Below are 14,217 nucleotides of genomic sequence, written 5' to 3'. Positions count from 1 at the left end.
ACTCCCCAGGACCAAGTAGTGGGCAAACCACCCACTTGAGAGACTATGGCTTTGCACTCCCCAGGATGTCACTGTAGGCATTTTGCCCCCTCGAGGAACAGTGGCGTAGTACCATCTTCCGCCTGAGGTTCCCCCCTCTCCTTCCCCCTGAGGTGCCTGTGTTTTTTGGACCTGATGCCCCTGTAGTGTTCTCTCCGTTTTGATGCAGGAGTCAAGTGTGGGCTTTGCCCATGATTTTTGGGCCACTGGTCCACAGACATTTGTAACGGACAGTATATGGCCCTCTGTCATATTGTACATATTTGTATAAACTGTTGTTTGCAATCGTTCACTTTATATGCATTTTCCAAATATCGCAGATTTGACTCATTCCTTTTGTCCTTGCGTTCTTCCAGGGGGTTACGGGGTGTATCTGTAATGTTGTTGGATGTGTTAGTGTGTATGGTGTTGTGGGTGAGGGTGGGGGGTGGGGGTGTTGCGTGTTGCGTGTGTGTGTCACTCTCTTTTTCCTCCCCCCCTCCTCTGTCAGCTAGGTGCAGTACTCACCATTGTCATCACTGCCGCCTTCTTTCAAATTCCTGGTGTATTGGTAGATACACAAGCATGGGGAGGGACTGCAGTTCGGACTCCATGACGTCCTAGTTCCTTATTGAGTGTCGAAAGGTGAGTGGTTCCCCTTCAGTGTACTGTTCCCGCTGTGCTTTTGATGTCGTTGGTACCACCCCAGAAAAGCTGGCGGATAGGCCTCTCCTAATAGAGTGGGCGGTACATTGTCTTCCGCCTGTCTGTTGGCGGTGACCGCCGCGGAATTTGTTGCTAATGCCCTGGTGGTCGGAGTGTTAAAGTGGCTGTCTATGATGGCGGTTTCCGCCGTGGTCGTGATCCCATTTTTTTGTCCGCCAGCCTGTTGGCGGTATTACCGCTGCTTTATCTCCGACCGCCAGGGTTATGCTGAGGGCCTTAGAGTTTTTATTGCTCACCATCTCTTATCATTGCTTCAGAAATGGACATTGAGTGAAATGAAAAAACTATGGGGGTCATTCTAAGTCTGGCGGGCGGCGGAGGCCGCCCGCCAGACTTCCCCCCTCCAAAATACCGCTCCGCGGTCGCAAGACAGCTGAGGATATTTTGGCTTTTGCACTGGGCTGGCGGGCGACCGCCAAAAGGCCGCCCGCCAGCCCAGTGCAAAAACCCTTCCCACGAGGACGCCGGCTCAGAATTGAGCCGGCGGAGTGGGAAGGTGCGACGGGTGCAGTTGCACCCGTCGCGAATTTCACTGTCTGCAATGCAGACAGTGAAATTCAAAGTGGGGCCCCACGACACCCCATACCGCCATCCTGTTCCTGGCGGGCGAACCGCCAGGAACAGGATGGCGGTATGGGGTGTCTGAATCCCCATGGCGGCGCAGCGAGCTGCGCCGCCATGGAGGATTCAGAAGGGCAGCGGAAAACCGGCGGGAGACCGCCGGTTTTCCTCTTCTGACCGCGGCTGAACCGCCGCGGTCAGAATGCCCTGCGGGGCCCCGCCAGCCTGTTGGCGGTGCTCCCGCCGACCCTGGCCCCGGCGGTCTAGTACCCCCTATGTCACAACGACTGTTCAAACAATCATGCATATTGTTTTTTGTGATTTCTACATACCAGAACAAATGAAGTATTTTGTCATTCTTATTGCAAGAGATATTTACCAATTGTCAAGAATAAAAGCTTCATAATCACAAGCGTACAACTTCAATCAAATCAGAAGAACATTAGTCAGATTTTCAAGGCTTACTATGGAATCGATACAAAGAAAAATGGATTTCTTGACAGAATCATGAAAAGTAATTAGGAAAAAGAGTACATGATTGGGAGAAAGGCATACATCTAGATAAGGTACGGACAGTCACAAAAGAGCTTCCCAGGAGGGAGCATCTATGGCTAGATTGACAAACAGAGAAAATCTGAAGATATTTCTAAGACGATCTATAAGCAAATGTCTTAGTTTGAAAGGGAGTAAATTGGTGTACGAGTTTTAAAAAAATAGAAACACTCATGCTCTTTAAGACATTGCAGAATCTTCGTGATTGCGAGAGACTTGATATTAAAAATGTGCTCGGCTTAAAATTGATGCAGTAAAATCATTCGGCTACATTACCTTGCTTTAGCTAACAATCTGGAACCAGTTTGAGAAAAAAGGAATTAGGAGACTGGTTTGGTAAGTGTCCTATGAGAAAGTGATACAACATAAACAATTGCTTATGCAATCAACACAATCACAAGGCATGTTTCCTCTCTTCTATACTCTTTTTATGTACCATTCAGAACGTCTAGCGATTGCTCTAAGAACAAAACATAATTCCATGGTTTCGAAAAATCTACAGTTTAAAAAATTTAGTCATGCCGATCAAATGTTCCTGATAGCTGCTGAACCCAATAAACCCAATTAATAAATAATGACAGTTAAAAACAACGTCAATTTTTACATGATACAAAGTATAATGGAAAGGTTGTAGTAATATAGCTTTCTCTCACAAATCCTCAATAACCCTTGCGAAAACATGACATATCCACCCCAGTCACAACAGATATCAAGAAAAGACTTTCGGATGAAAAACATATAATTCCAAGTTGATTGCAATTGTAAACTATTGCCTCCAGCTTTCTATCAGCTAGCCCTTGGCTCAGTGTACCCACACTGGTGTTTGGAGCATCCTTCCGAGGTGGGTAATATGCGTAACATAATTTGGGCAATAGTAGCATCTGCTGTTTACAGCGCTCATACGCTTGAAAAACATAGTACGCTGCACTATATTAAAAGGATATTATTATGATTACTATTATTGTTATTATTATTGAGAAAAAAATAATTCTAACTAGGTACTAATGCTTGTGCCCCATAATGTTCAACAGTGTATGAAGAAGACAGGAAAAGGTCATGATCGGCAATAATTTTACTGGTAGGGACACAAAAACAATTGTGTCTGTGGCAGGTCAATTTCATTAGTAAACAGGCCGCCACTGCACATCTAAGCGTTGGCATTCGGCAAATAAGATTTTTACAGTGAAACATGTCACTTTAAAACTAGCGATTCACACGCAAATGAACAATTCCAGCTTTGTCAACAAGCTCTGGCACTGCTTCACGCTAAGCCTTCCCAGCAGCATCAAAAACCCCAATCTATGGAAACATTACTCCACCTGAGTTGTTTCATAATTTCCAGGGCTTTTTTTATGAATCATGATTTTCCCTGCATCCGTGTTTTGCCTGTAGGCTGTTCTGTTCCGTTCATGAATTATAATACAACATGTTTTGGAAATATATCAATTAATGACAGTCTTAAATTAATCCAGGCAGTTTGAAAGGTTTTAGAAATTCCCACACACAAAGATATTACTGTAAAATCTTCCTTTATGCATAGTTTAATTACTCTGAAGTTTGCGAATAACCAAAGTACAAAATCCTTTGATATATCTAACCAGTATGATGCAGCTATTAAGATATTGTCGCACCCGGGCCAATGCAACCATTTTCAAATCAAATTTTAGAATTATGAAAACGTGTATATGTGGATTCCAGTAGGGTGCATTATGCCCTTAAAAATGTAACATTATACTTTAATAACACAAACATGTGTAAATATAAGTATAAATATATATATATATATATATATATATACATATATATATATATATATATATATATATATATATATATATATATATATATATATATATATTCAATGAAAAAAACAAAGGTTAAGGATAAGATAAGGAACCTTTATTTATTCCTTATATGCAATCCAAACTTAAACTGCACAAACATTAGACATTCTAAAATTACAGTTATATCTTAAATGTATAATTTACACACCACTTTCAAATTAATGTAACTATACCTTTATATATTTTTTCTATACATACCTAACTTAAACTGTTGTATCTGTGTCTGCAAAATAATAGTATCCGTGCATACCCACCTCCTTGGCACCTCGACGTTTCTGGCAGTAAAATAACGCTCTATATTACAAAACATTTACCTGCCTGGAAAATGACAGGTGCCAGAAGAAAACGATATTATGCTCGAACATAAGCTTGAGCCTGAATCATATATTCATGCATACATCACACGCATTAAGGGGGTTATTACAACTTTGGAGGAGGTGTTAATCCATCCCAAAAGTGACGGATATACCACCAGCCGTATTATGAGTTCCATAGGATATAATGGACTCGTAATACGGCTGGTGGTATATCCGTCACTTTACCGTCACTTTTGGGACGGATTAACACCTCCTCCAAAGTTGTAATAACCCCCAAAATGTTTTAAAGGTCATGACCATTGGGCTTGTTGAAGGATGTGGTTAAGTACATACGTAGTATTTAGATTTAAACCGCTACATTTAGCATTTTGGGATATCAAATTAATTGAAACTCTGCAGTTATGTAAGCAACTAACATTCAAATTTATCACCATAACATTAATTATGCAAAAAGGTATGTATAAATGTGTTATTGTTCGTGGAAAATCAGTCAAGGTATCTATGAAGTACTTTCTGCATGCATTTTTGACTTGTATGTTTATGAGTATAGCTAAGAAGGTCTGTTCTATGTATATCTTACACAGGTTACTCAGAGGGACAGCCCCATGAAACAAATAGAGTTTGTAAAGCAGTAGGTCTAGATTTAGGGCCATATTTATACTTTTTGACGCAAAACTGCGCTAACGCAGTTTTGCGCCAAAAATATTAGCGCCGGCTAACGCCATTCTGAAGCGCCATGCGGGCGCCGTATTTATTGAATGGCGTTAGCCGACCGGCGCTGCCAGGTGTGCGTGAGAAAAAACGACGTACACCAGGCAGCGCCGGCGTAGGGAAAAATGGCATTTGGGCGTCCCAAAATGGGGCAAGTCAGGCTGAGGCAAAAAAATCGTCTTAACCCGATTTGCGCCATTTTTTTTGGGCGCCCAGACGCCATTAACATGACTCCTGTCTTAGCAAAGACAGGAGTCATGCCCCCTTGCCCAATGGCCATGCCCAGGTGACTTATGTCCCCTGGGCATGGTCATTGGGCATAGTGGCATGTAGGGGGGCACAAATCAGGCCCCCCTATGCCACAATTTTTTTTTTTTTTAAATACTTACCACAACTTACCTTTTCTTCCCTGGGATGGGTCCCTCCATCCTTGGGTGTCCTCCTGGGGTGGGCAAGGGTGGCAGGGGGTGTCCCTGGGGGCAGGGGAGGGCACCTCTGGGCTCATTCTGAGCCCACAGGTCCCTTAACGCCTGCCCTGACCCAGGCGTTAAAAAGAGGCGCAAATGCGGGGTTTTTTGCCCCGCCCACTCCTGGGCGTAATTTTTGCCCGGGAGTATAAATACCACGCACATGCCTGGGAGTCATTTTTTAAGACGGGAACGCCTACCTTGCATCTCATTAACGCAAGGAAGGTGTTCACGCCAAAAAATGATGCTAACTCCATGAACTTTGGCGCTAGACGCGTCTAACGCCAAAGTATAAATATGGAGTTAGTTTTGCGTCGAATTTGCGTCGAAAAAAACGACGCAAATTCGGTGCAAACGGAGTATAAATATGCCCCTCAATGTGAAAACATTTGCAAAAACATGCACACAGAAAAGATGTTTCGATGAAACACACAACATTGCCAGACCTGTTGGCAGTGTCTGTGCTAGTTCTACAGACAGTGGAAATGGTGTTGGTGGATGTATTTGTGGTGGTGGTAGTATTGTGGTAGTGGCCACATTAGATCTAGATCTGTGGCATTGGAAGTGGTAATGGTTGGGGTATTGGTGTCATGGTAGTAGTATTGGTGGTAATGGTGGTATTGGTGATTGTGTCATTTGTGCTCTTGATGTTATTTGTTGAACTGGTGGTATTGGTAGTGGCTGTGGTATTGGTAGTAGTTACCTTGGTGGTGATGGTACTGGTGGTATTATTCGTGGCTGGTGGTGGTGGTGATCCTAATGGTTTTGGTGTTTGCAGTTTTTGTGGAAGTAGTATTTGTGGTGTTAATTACATATTGGTGATTGCATTAGTTGTATTGATAGTGGTGATACATAGGCTATTGTTATAGGTGATATTGGTGCTGTGGCATTGGTTGTGGTGGTGATACTGGCTGTGTTCTTGGTGGCACAGTTATTGGTAGTGGAGGTATTTGTAGTGATGATGGTTTTGGTGGTGATGGAATTACTATTGATGGAGTATTTGGTGGCGGTGGTCTTTGTCATATTTAGGTAACGGTGTTCTTTTTGGTAGCAATTGTGGTTATATTAATGGTGATGATATTGGTGGTGGTATTGTTGCTAATGTTGGTAGTATTCTTCATGATATTTAACTGAAACATCTTTTTATACCTTTGAAAACACTCAAACACTCAGGAACATACACCTTGGAGTCTCCGGGTAAAGAAAGAGAGCTGTTATGATGGTAGAAATAGGCACTAATCCTGATAAAGTAAAACAATGATAGTCTAGTTAGGATCCAGCATAGACAATCAACCCCACAGAAGCTAGTTTTAGAGTCTTAGAAGATTGAAGAGTTTGTATTCTACATACTAGTATACGTAACTCTGTCATCAAAAATGTCTTGAAGGATGCTTATCATCTTGTGAGCATTCCATCTGTGGTGATTAGATTGCATTTCTTTAGGTGCTTTGGTCAGCCAGTATTGTTTTTGTATCTGTATCATTTGATATTGAATCTAAGGGGGTTATTACAACTTTGGAGGAGGTGTTAATCCATCCCAAATGTGATGGAAATACCACCAGCCGTATTACGAGTTCCATAGGATATAATGGACTAGTTATACGGCTGGTGGTATATCCGTCACTTTACCGTCACTTTTGGGACGGATTAACACCTCCTCCAAAGTTGTAATAACCCCCTAAGTTAGGTGATTGTTAATATAGGGAAATAAACATTCTAACTTTTACATAAAGGGGTGGTTATCATGGCCGCAAGGCCATGGTGTGTGGAAATTACTGTCTTCTATTGATGTTGTCGAGTAGGTCGCTTCCCCGCCGCTGCAGCTCCACCTGCCCAGGCCCCTGCCACTTCTTTGAAGGTCTTAGGTTTACCTTTGCGCTTTTCTTCTGAATTTCCTTTCCTCTTCTGTTGCGCTTTTCCTCTGAATTTTCTTCTGAATCTCCTTTTCTCTCCTGTTAGGCTATTCTTCTGAATCTCCTTTTCTCTCCTGTTACGCTTTTCTTCTGAATCTCCTTTTCTCTCCTGTTGCGCTTTTCTTCTGAATCTCCTTTTCTCTCCTGTTGCACTTTTCTTCTGAATCTCCTTCTCTCTCCTGTTGCACTTTTCTTCTGAATTCTCTTCTGAATTTCCTTTTCTCTCCTGTTGCACTTTTCTTCTGAACTTCCTTTTCTCTCCAGTTGCGCTTCTCCTCTGAATTTTCTTCTAAATTTCCTTTTCTCTCCTGTTGCGCTTTTCTTCAGAATTTTTCTTCTGAATTTCCTTTTCTCCCATGTTGCGCTTTTCCCGCTTTCCCGCTTCCCGCTTTCCCGCTTTCCCTCTTCCCACTTTCCCGTCGCTGCCTCCCGTGCGGCCCCGCCCTCCCTGCTCCCATTCATTGTCCTCCCTCCCGCCTCCCAGCTGACCCCTCATCCCACCCCTTCCCTCTTATGATGGCCGCTGCGCGGCAGAGACAGCGACCCTTGACCCTCGGGTAGGTCGCTTCCCCGCCGCTGCAGCTCCACCTGCCCAGGCCCCTGCCACTTCTTTGAATGTCTTAGGTTTACCTTTGCGCTTTTCTTCTGAATTTCCTTTCCTCTTCTGTTGCACTTTTCCTCTGAATTTTCTTCTGAATCTCCTTTCCTCTCCTGTTGCGCTTTTCTTCTGAATCTCCTTTTCTCTCCTGTTGCGCTTTTCTTCTGATTCTCCTTTTCTCTCCTGTTGCGCTTTTCTTCTGAATCTCCTTTTCTCTCCTGTTGCGCTTTTCTTCTGAATTCTCTTCTGAATTTCCTTTTCTCTCCTGTTGCACTTTTCTTCTGAACTTCCTTTTCTCTCCTGTTGCGCTTTTCCTCTGAATTTTCTTCTAAATTTCCTTTTCTCTCCTGTTGCGCTTTTCTTCTGAATTTTTCTTCTGAATTTCCTTTTCTCCCCTGTTGCGCTTTTCCCGCTTTCCCGCTTCCCGCTTCCCGCTTTCCCACTCTCCCACTCTCCAACTTCCTGCTTTCTCTCCGCTGCCTCCCGTGCGGCCCGCCCACCCTGCTCCCATTCGTTGTCCTCCCTCCTGCCTCCCAGCTGACCCCTCCTCCCCCTTCCCTCTTATGGTGCCGCTGCACGGCAGAGAAAGCGACCCTTGACCCTCGGGTAGGTCGCTTCCCCGCCGCTGCAGCTCCACCTGCCCGGGCCCCTGCCACTTCTTTGAAGTTCTTAGGTTTACCTTTGCGCTTTTCTTCTGAATTTCCTTTCCTCTCCTGTTGCGCTTTTCCTCTGAATTTTCTTCTGAATCTCCTTTTCTCTCCTGTTCGCTTTTCTTCTGAATCTCCTTTTCTGTCCTGTTACGCTTTTCTTCTGAATCTCCTTTTCTCTCCTGTTGCGCTTTTCTTCTGAATCTCCTTTTCTCTCCTGTTGCGCTTTTCTTCTGAATCTCCTTTTCTCTCCTGTTGCGCTTTTCTTCAGAATTCTCTTCTGAATTTCCTTTTCTCTCCTGTTGCACTTTTCTTCTGAACTTACTTTTCTCTCCTGTTGCGCTTTTCTGCTGAATTTTTCTTCTGAATTTCCTTTTCTCCCCTGTTGCACTTTTCCCGCTTTCCCGCTTCCCGCTTTCTGGCTTTCCTGCTTCCAGCTTTCCCACTGCTACCTCCCGTGCGGCCCGCCCCCCCTGCTCCCATTCGTTGTCCTCCCTCCCGCCTCCCAGCTGACCCCTCCTCCCCCCCTTCCCTCTTATGGTGCCGCTGCACGGCAGAGACAGCGACCCTTGACCCTCGGGTAGGTCGCTTCCCCGCCGCTGCAGCTCCACCTGCCCATGCCCCTGCCACTTCTTTGAAGGTCTTAGGTTTACCTTTGCGCTTTTCTTCTGAATTTCCTTTCCTCTCCTGTTGCGCTTTTCCTCTGAATTTTCTTCTGAATCTCCTTTTCTCTCCTGTTGCTCTTTTCTTCTGAATCTCCTTTTCTCTCCTGTTACGCTTTTCTTCTGAATCTCCTTTTCTCTCCTGTTGCGCTTTTCTTCTGAATCTCCTTTTCTCTCCTGTTGCGCTTTTCTTCTGAATCTCCTTTTCTCTCCTGTTGCTCTTTTCTTCTGAATCTCCTTTTCTCTCCTGTTACGCTTTTCTTCTGAATCTCCTTTTCTCTCCTGTTGCACTTTTCTTCTGAACTTCCTTTTCTCTCCTGTTGCGCTTTTCTTCAGAATTTTTCTTCTGAATTTCCTTTTCTCCCCTGTTGCGCTTTTCCCGCTTTCTCGCCGCTGCCTCCCGTGCGGCCCCGCCCCCCCTGCTCCCATTCGTTGTCCTCCCTCCCGCCTCCCGCCTGACCCCTCCTCCCCCCCTTTCCTCTTATGGCGGCCGCTGCGCGGCAGAGACAGCGACCCTTGACCCTTGGGTAGGTCGCTTCCCCGCCGCTGCAGCTCCACCTGCCCAGGCCCCTGCCACTTCTTTGAAGGTCTTAGGTTTAACTTTGCACTTTTCTTCTGAATTTCCTTTCCTCTCCTGTTGCACTTTTCCTCTGAATTTTCTTCTGAATCTCCTTTTCTCTCCTGTTGCGCTTTTCTTCTGAATCTCCTTTTCTCTCCTGTTACGCTTTTCTTCTGAATCTCCTTTTCCCTCCTGTTGTACTTTTCTACTGAATCTCCTTTTCTCTCCTGTTGCGCTTTTCTTCTGAATCTCCTTTTCTCTCCTGTTGCGCTTTTCTTCTGAATTCTCTTCTGAATTTCCTTTTCTCTCCTGTGGCACTTTTCTTCTGAACTTCCTTTTCTCTCCTGTTGCGCTTTTCCTCTGAATTTTCTTCTAAATTTCCTTTTCTCTACTGTTGCGCTTTACTTCTGAATTTTTCTTCTGAATTTCCTTTTCTCCCCTGTTGCGCTTTTCCCGCTTTCCTACTTCCTGCTTTCCTGCTTTCCGCTTCCCGCTTTCCCGCTTTCCCGCCGCTGCCATCCGTGCGGCCCCGCCCCCCCTGCTCCCATTCGTTTTCCTCCCTCACGCCTCCCAGCTGACCCCTCCTCCCCCCTTCCCTCTTATGGTGGCCGCTGGCGCGCCAAAGGCGCGCCAAAGGCAGTCCCGGCTGCGCCCGTCCACGCCTGGACCGCGCCCAGCGCCAGAACCCCTGGCCCCCACCGCACTCAAAACACCCATCTAAGATACGGCACCACCTCCCTCAACGCCCTCAACCCCGGACGAACAGCCACCTGCTACCAAGCCAGCCCTAAACGTACTCACGAACAGTTCACCTGTCAAGCCTGCAAGTACACATTCCACCGAGCCTGCATAACCCCTACCGGCACTCGCACCAACAACCACCTCAAGTGCATCCTTCTCAACACACGCTCCATCCACAAGCACGCCATCGAACTATGGGACCTCCTGGACACAACAGCACCAGACGTCGCCTTCATCACAGAAACCTGGATGAACACCTCCTCAGCTCCTGACATCGCCATAGCCATCTCCGACGGCTACAAGATCGCAAGGAAGGACCGCATCAACCAAACCGGTGGAGAAATCGCCATCATCTACAGGAACTCCATTAACATCACGACCACCACCGAAGACACCCCCTCGCCGCCGAACACGTACACTTCCAGATCCACACCAACCCCAGAACCACCCTCAGAGGAACTCTCGTCTACAGGCACCCGGGCCCACGCGCCCAATTCAGCGAAACCATCACAGATTTAATCAGCCTCACCTGACTACATCCTCCTCGGGGACCTGAACTTCCACCTGGAGAAAAACAACGACAACAACACCGCCACCCTGCTCGACAACCTCGCCAACCTCGGACTCAAGCAACTGGTCTACACCCCCACCCACACCGCTGGCCACACGCTCGACCCCATCTTCTCCGCCAGCAACCACATATTCTTCAGCCACTCCTCTGAACTACACTGGACCGACCACAGATGCGTCCACTTCACCTTCAAACGGGAGACCCACCACCATCGCACACAACAAATCCCACGTAGACACTGGAGCAAAATCTCCACAGAGCAGCTCCTCTCAACACTGAACCAAAACCCACCAGCTATCACCACTGACACCAACAACGCAGCCCACAGCCTAACACAGTGGATCACCAACTGTGCCGAATACCTCGCTCCACTCAAAAGCCACCCAAGCGGCACCAGCATCAGGAAACCACTGTGGTTCACGGACGCCCTCAAAGAATCCAAGAAATCCTGCCGTACCCTCAAAAAAACCTGGCGCAGAGAACGCACCACAGAAAACATGTCAGCCCTCAAGATCGCCACCTGTGAACACCACCAGCTGATCCTCTCCACCAAAAAGACATCATTCAAAGAGCTACTATACAACAACCCACAACAGCAAAGAACTCTTCAACATCATCAGAGAGCTCTCCAACCCCAGTGCCAGCTCCAACGTCATCACGTTCTCACAAGAACTCTGCAACGCCCTCGCTACGTTCTTCCACCGGAAGATCTCAGACCTACACGACAGCTTCGGACCCCAGACCCCACCACCCACCACCAACCCAACAGCCCCCACCACTTCACTCAATGCCTGGCCCCCCATCAGCTCTGAGGAGACCAGAATCACCATGAACACCATCCACTCCGGCTCCCACTCGGACCCGTGCCCCCATCACATCTTCAACAAAGCCGACTCCATCATCGCCCCCTATCTCCGGAGCATCATCAACAGCTCGTTCTCATCTGCCACCTTCCCCGAGAGCTGGAAACACGCGGAAGTCAACGCCCTCCTGAAAAAACCCACGGCTGACCCCAACGACCTGAAGAACTTCCGCCCCATCTCTCTCCTCCCCTTCCCGGCCTAGGTCATCGAGAAGACCGTCAACAAGGAGCTGACCAACTTTCTTGAAACTAACAACTTGCTCGACTCTTCCCAATCAGGATTTCGGACCAACCACAGCATGGAAACCACCCTCATCGCAGTCACCGACGACATCAGAACTCTGATGGACAAAGGAGAAACAACCGCCCTCATCCTCCTGGACCTCTCGGCTGCCTTCGACACTGTGTGCCATCGCACCCTAATAACCTGCCTCCGCTCCATTGGAATCCTGGGACAGGCCCTTGACTGGATCATCTTGTTCCTCTCCGACAGAACCCAAAGAGTCTACCTCCCGCCCTTCTGCTCAGAACCCACCGAGCTCATCTGCGGCGTACCCCAAGGCTCCTCGCTCAGCCCAACCCTCTTCAATATCTACCTGAGCCCCCTCGCCGACATCGCTCGCAAACACAACATCAACATCATCTCCTACGCCGACGACACCCAGCTGATACTCTCCCTCACCAAAGACCCAACCACTGCCAAAATCAACCTACAGGAAGGAATGAAAGACGTCGCGGAATGGATGAAGCTCAGCCGCCTAAAGCTGAACTCAGAGAAAACGGAGGTCCTCATCCTCGGACAATCCCCATCCGCCTGGGACGACTCCTGGTGGCCCTCGGCGCTAGGCACCGCTCCAACCCCCTCAGACCACGCACGCAACCTCGGATTCATCCTGGACCCCATCCTCACTATGACCAAGCAAGTCAATGGCGTCTCGTCATCACGCTTCAACACCCTTTGCATGCTCCGAAAAATCTTCCGATGGATCCCCGCCGAAACCAGAAAGACAGTTACGCATGCCCTCATCACAAGCCGTCTGGACTACGGAAACACCCTATACGCAGGGACCACCGCAAAACTTCAGAAACGTCTCCAACGCATACAGAACACCTCTGCATGCCTCATCCTCAACATCCTGTGCCACAGCCACATATCCGCCCACCTGAAACACCTACACTGGCTTCCCGTCAACAAGAGGATCACCTTCAGGCTCCTCACCCACGCACACAAAGCTCTCCACAACATGGGCCCCGAATACCTCAACAGCCGCCTCTCGTTCTACACACCCACCCGTCAGCTTTGCTCAGCCAGCCTCGCCCTCGCCACTGTCCCACGTATCCGCAGAACCACTGCAGGAGGAAAATCCTTCACCTACCTGGCAGCCAAAACATGGAACTCCCTCCCCACACACCTAAGAACTACCCAGGACCACCTCGCCTTCAGGAAGCGCCTCAAGACATGGCTTTTCGAGCAGCAGTAACCCACCCCCCCTCCCCAGCGCCTTGAGACCCTCTCGGGTGAGTAGCGCGCTGTATAAATGCATTGATTGATTGACTATTATATTCACAATCAGCCTCACGGACTACAAACCTCAACCATCATCTGGATTGTGTAGCCTATGAACCTCGGACCCTCATGAAAAGTGTAGAGAACACAACACATTGCAAGAGAAATTTACTAATTTTATCATCCTCATTGATTGAAAGACACAGTTCAGAAGGATCTTTCATGCAATCGTTTGAAGCCCCACTTGATACATTTACAACAGTGCTAAATGTTGTGCCATATTAAAAGCAAAGCGGAAGTAAGGAAGGTGGCCCATGTCTGAGTCGCTGCAAAGGGGAAAATAATGGTAAGTGTAATACATACATCTCTTTTCATATTTGATATCAGCGCTCCTGAGGAACTCTCAGAAGTTACTACAGTAGTTTTCTGACCTAAGCTTCTGACTTCATGACTGGTTAGTTGCTGTGTAATTACCATTAACACTTGTGACAATATACCTGTTACAAGCATGACATGCGACTTAACAGATAAGATGAGGGCTAGCACTGAAGATGGAGTAACCAATATGCAGGAGCATTTAGTGATTGGACCAGATTAAATGTCAGAACTTTGACCAAAAATATATTGCATGCACATTTAATTGTCAAAATATTAGCAACAAAAGAATCATCTCTCTCTATATTGCAACTTATAAAAATATCACCTACGAAAATATAACGTACCAAAATATGGATACTCTAACATTTAAATACTTTTGTCATTGTAGATATGAGTATTACAAACAAAAGCTTCATTATTTTTATAAACATCAAAGATATCATGTTTTTAAATAGTAACTTAAAAATTACTTATATGTGTAACTTTTATCATTCTAAAGAGTAATTAAGAAATTATATTGAATACAAAAACCTATTGCTAACACCATGCATAACTAATTATGAATGATTTAATACATAAATAT

General features: G+C 46.5%; 1 protein-coding gene across 1 annotated transcript; it reads right to left on the bottom strand.

The window, feature by feature from the left end:
- Window positions 1–7,151: 7,151 nt before the first annotated feature.
- On the bottom strand, window positions 7,152–7,571 carry LOC138249510 (octapeptide-repeat protein T2-like). The gene has a single exon (XM_069203464.1). It carries the CDS (start codon window positions 7,569–7,571, stop codon window positions 7,152–7,154), a length of 420 nt encoding a protein of 139 aa, XP_069059565.1.
- Window positions 7,572–14,217: the final 6,646 nt, after the last annotated feature.

The sequence above is a fragment of the Pleurodeles waltl genome, chromosome 8 (assembly GCF_031143425.1).
Source record: "Pleurodeles waltl isolate 20211129_DDA chromosome 8, aPleWal1.hap1.20221129, whole genome shotgun sequence".
Lineage (NCBI taxonomy): Eukaryota > Metazoa > Chordata > Amphibia > Caudata > Salamandridae > Pleurodeles > Pleurodeles waltl.
This window is presented reverse-complemented; position numbering and strand designations above follow the sequence as displayed.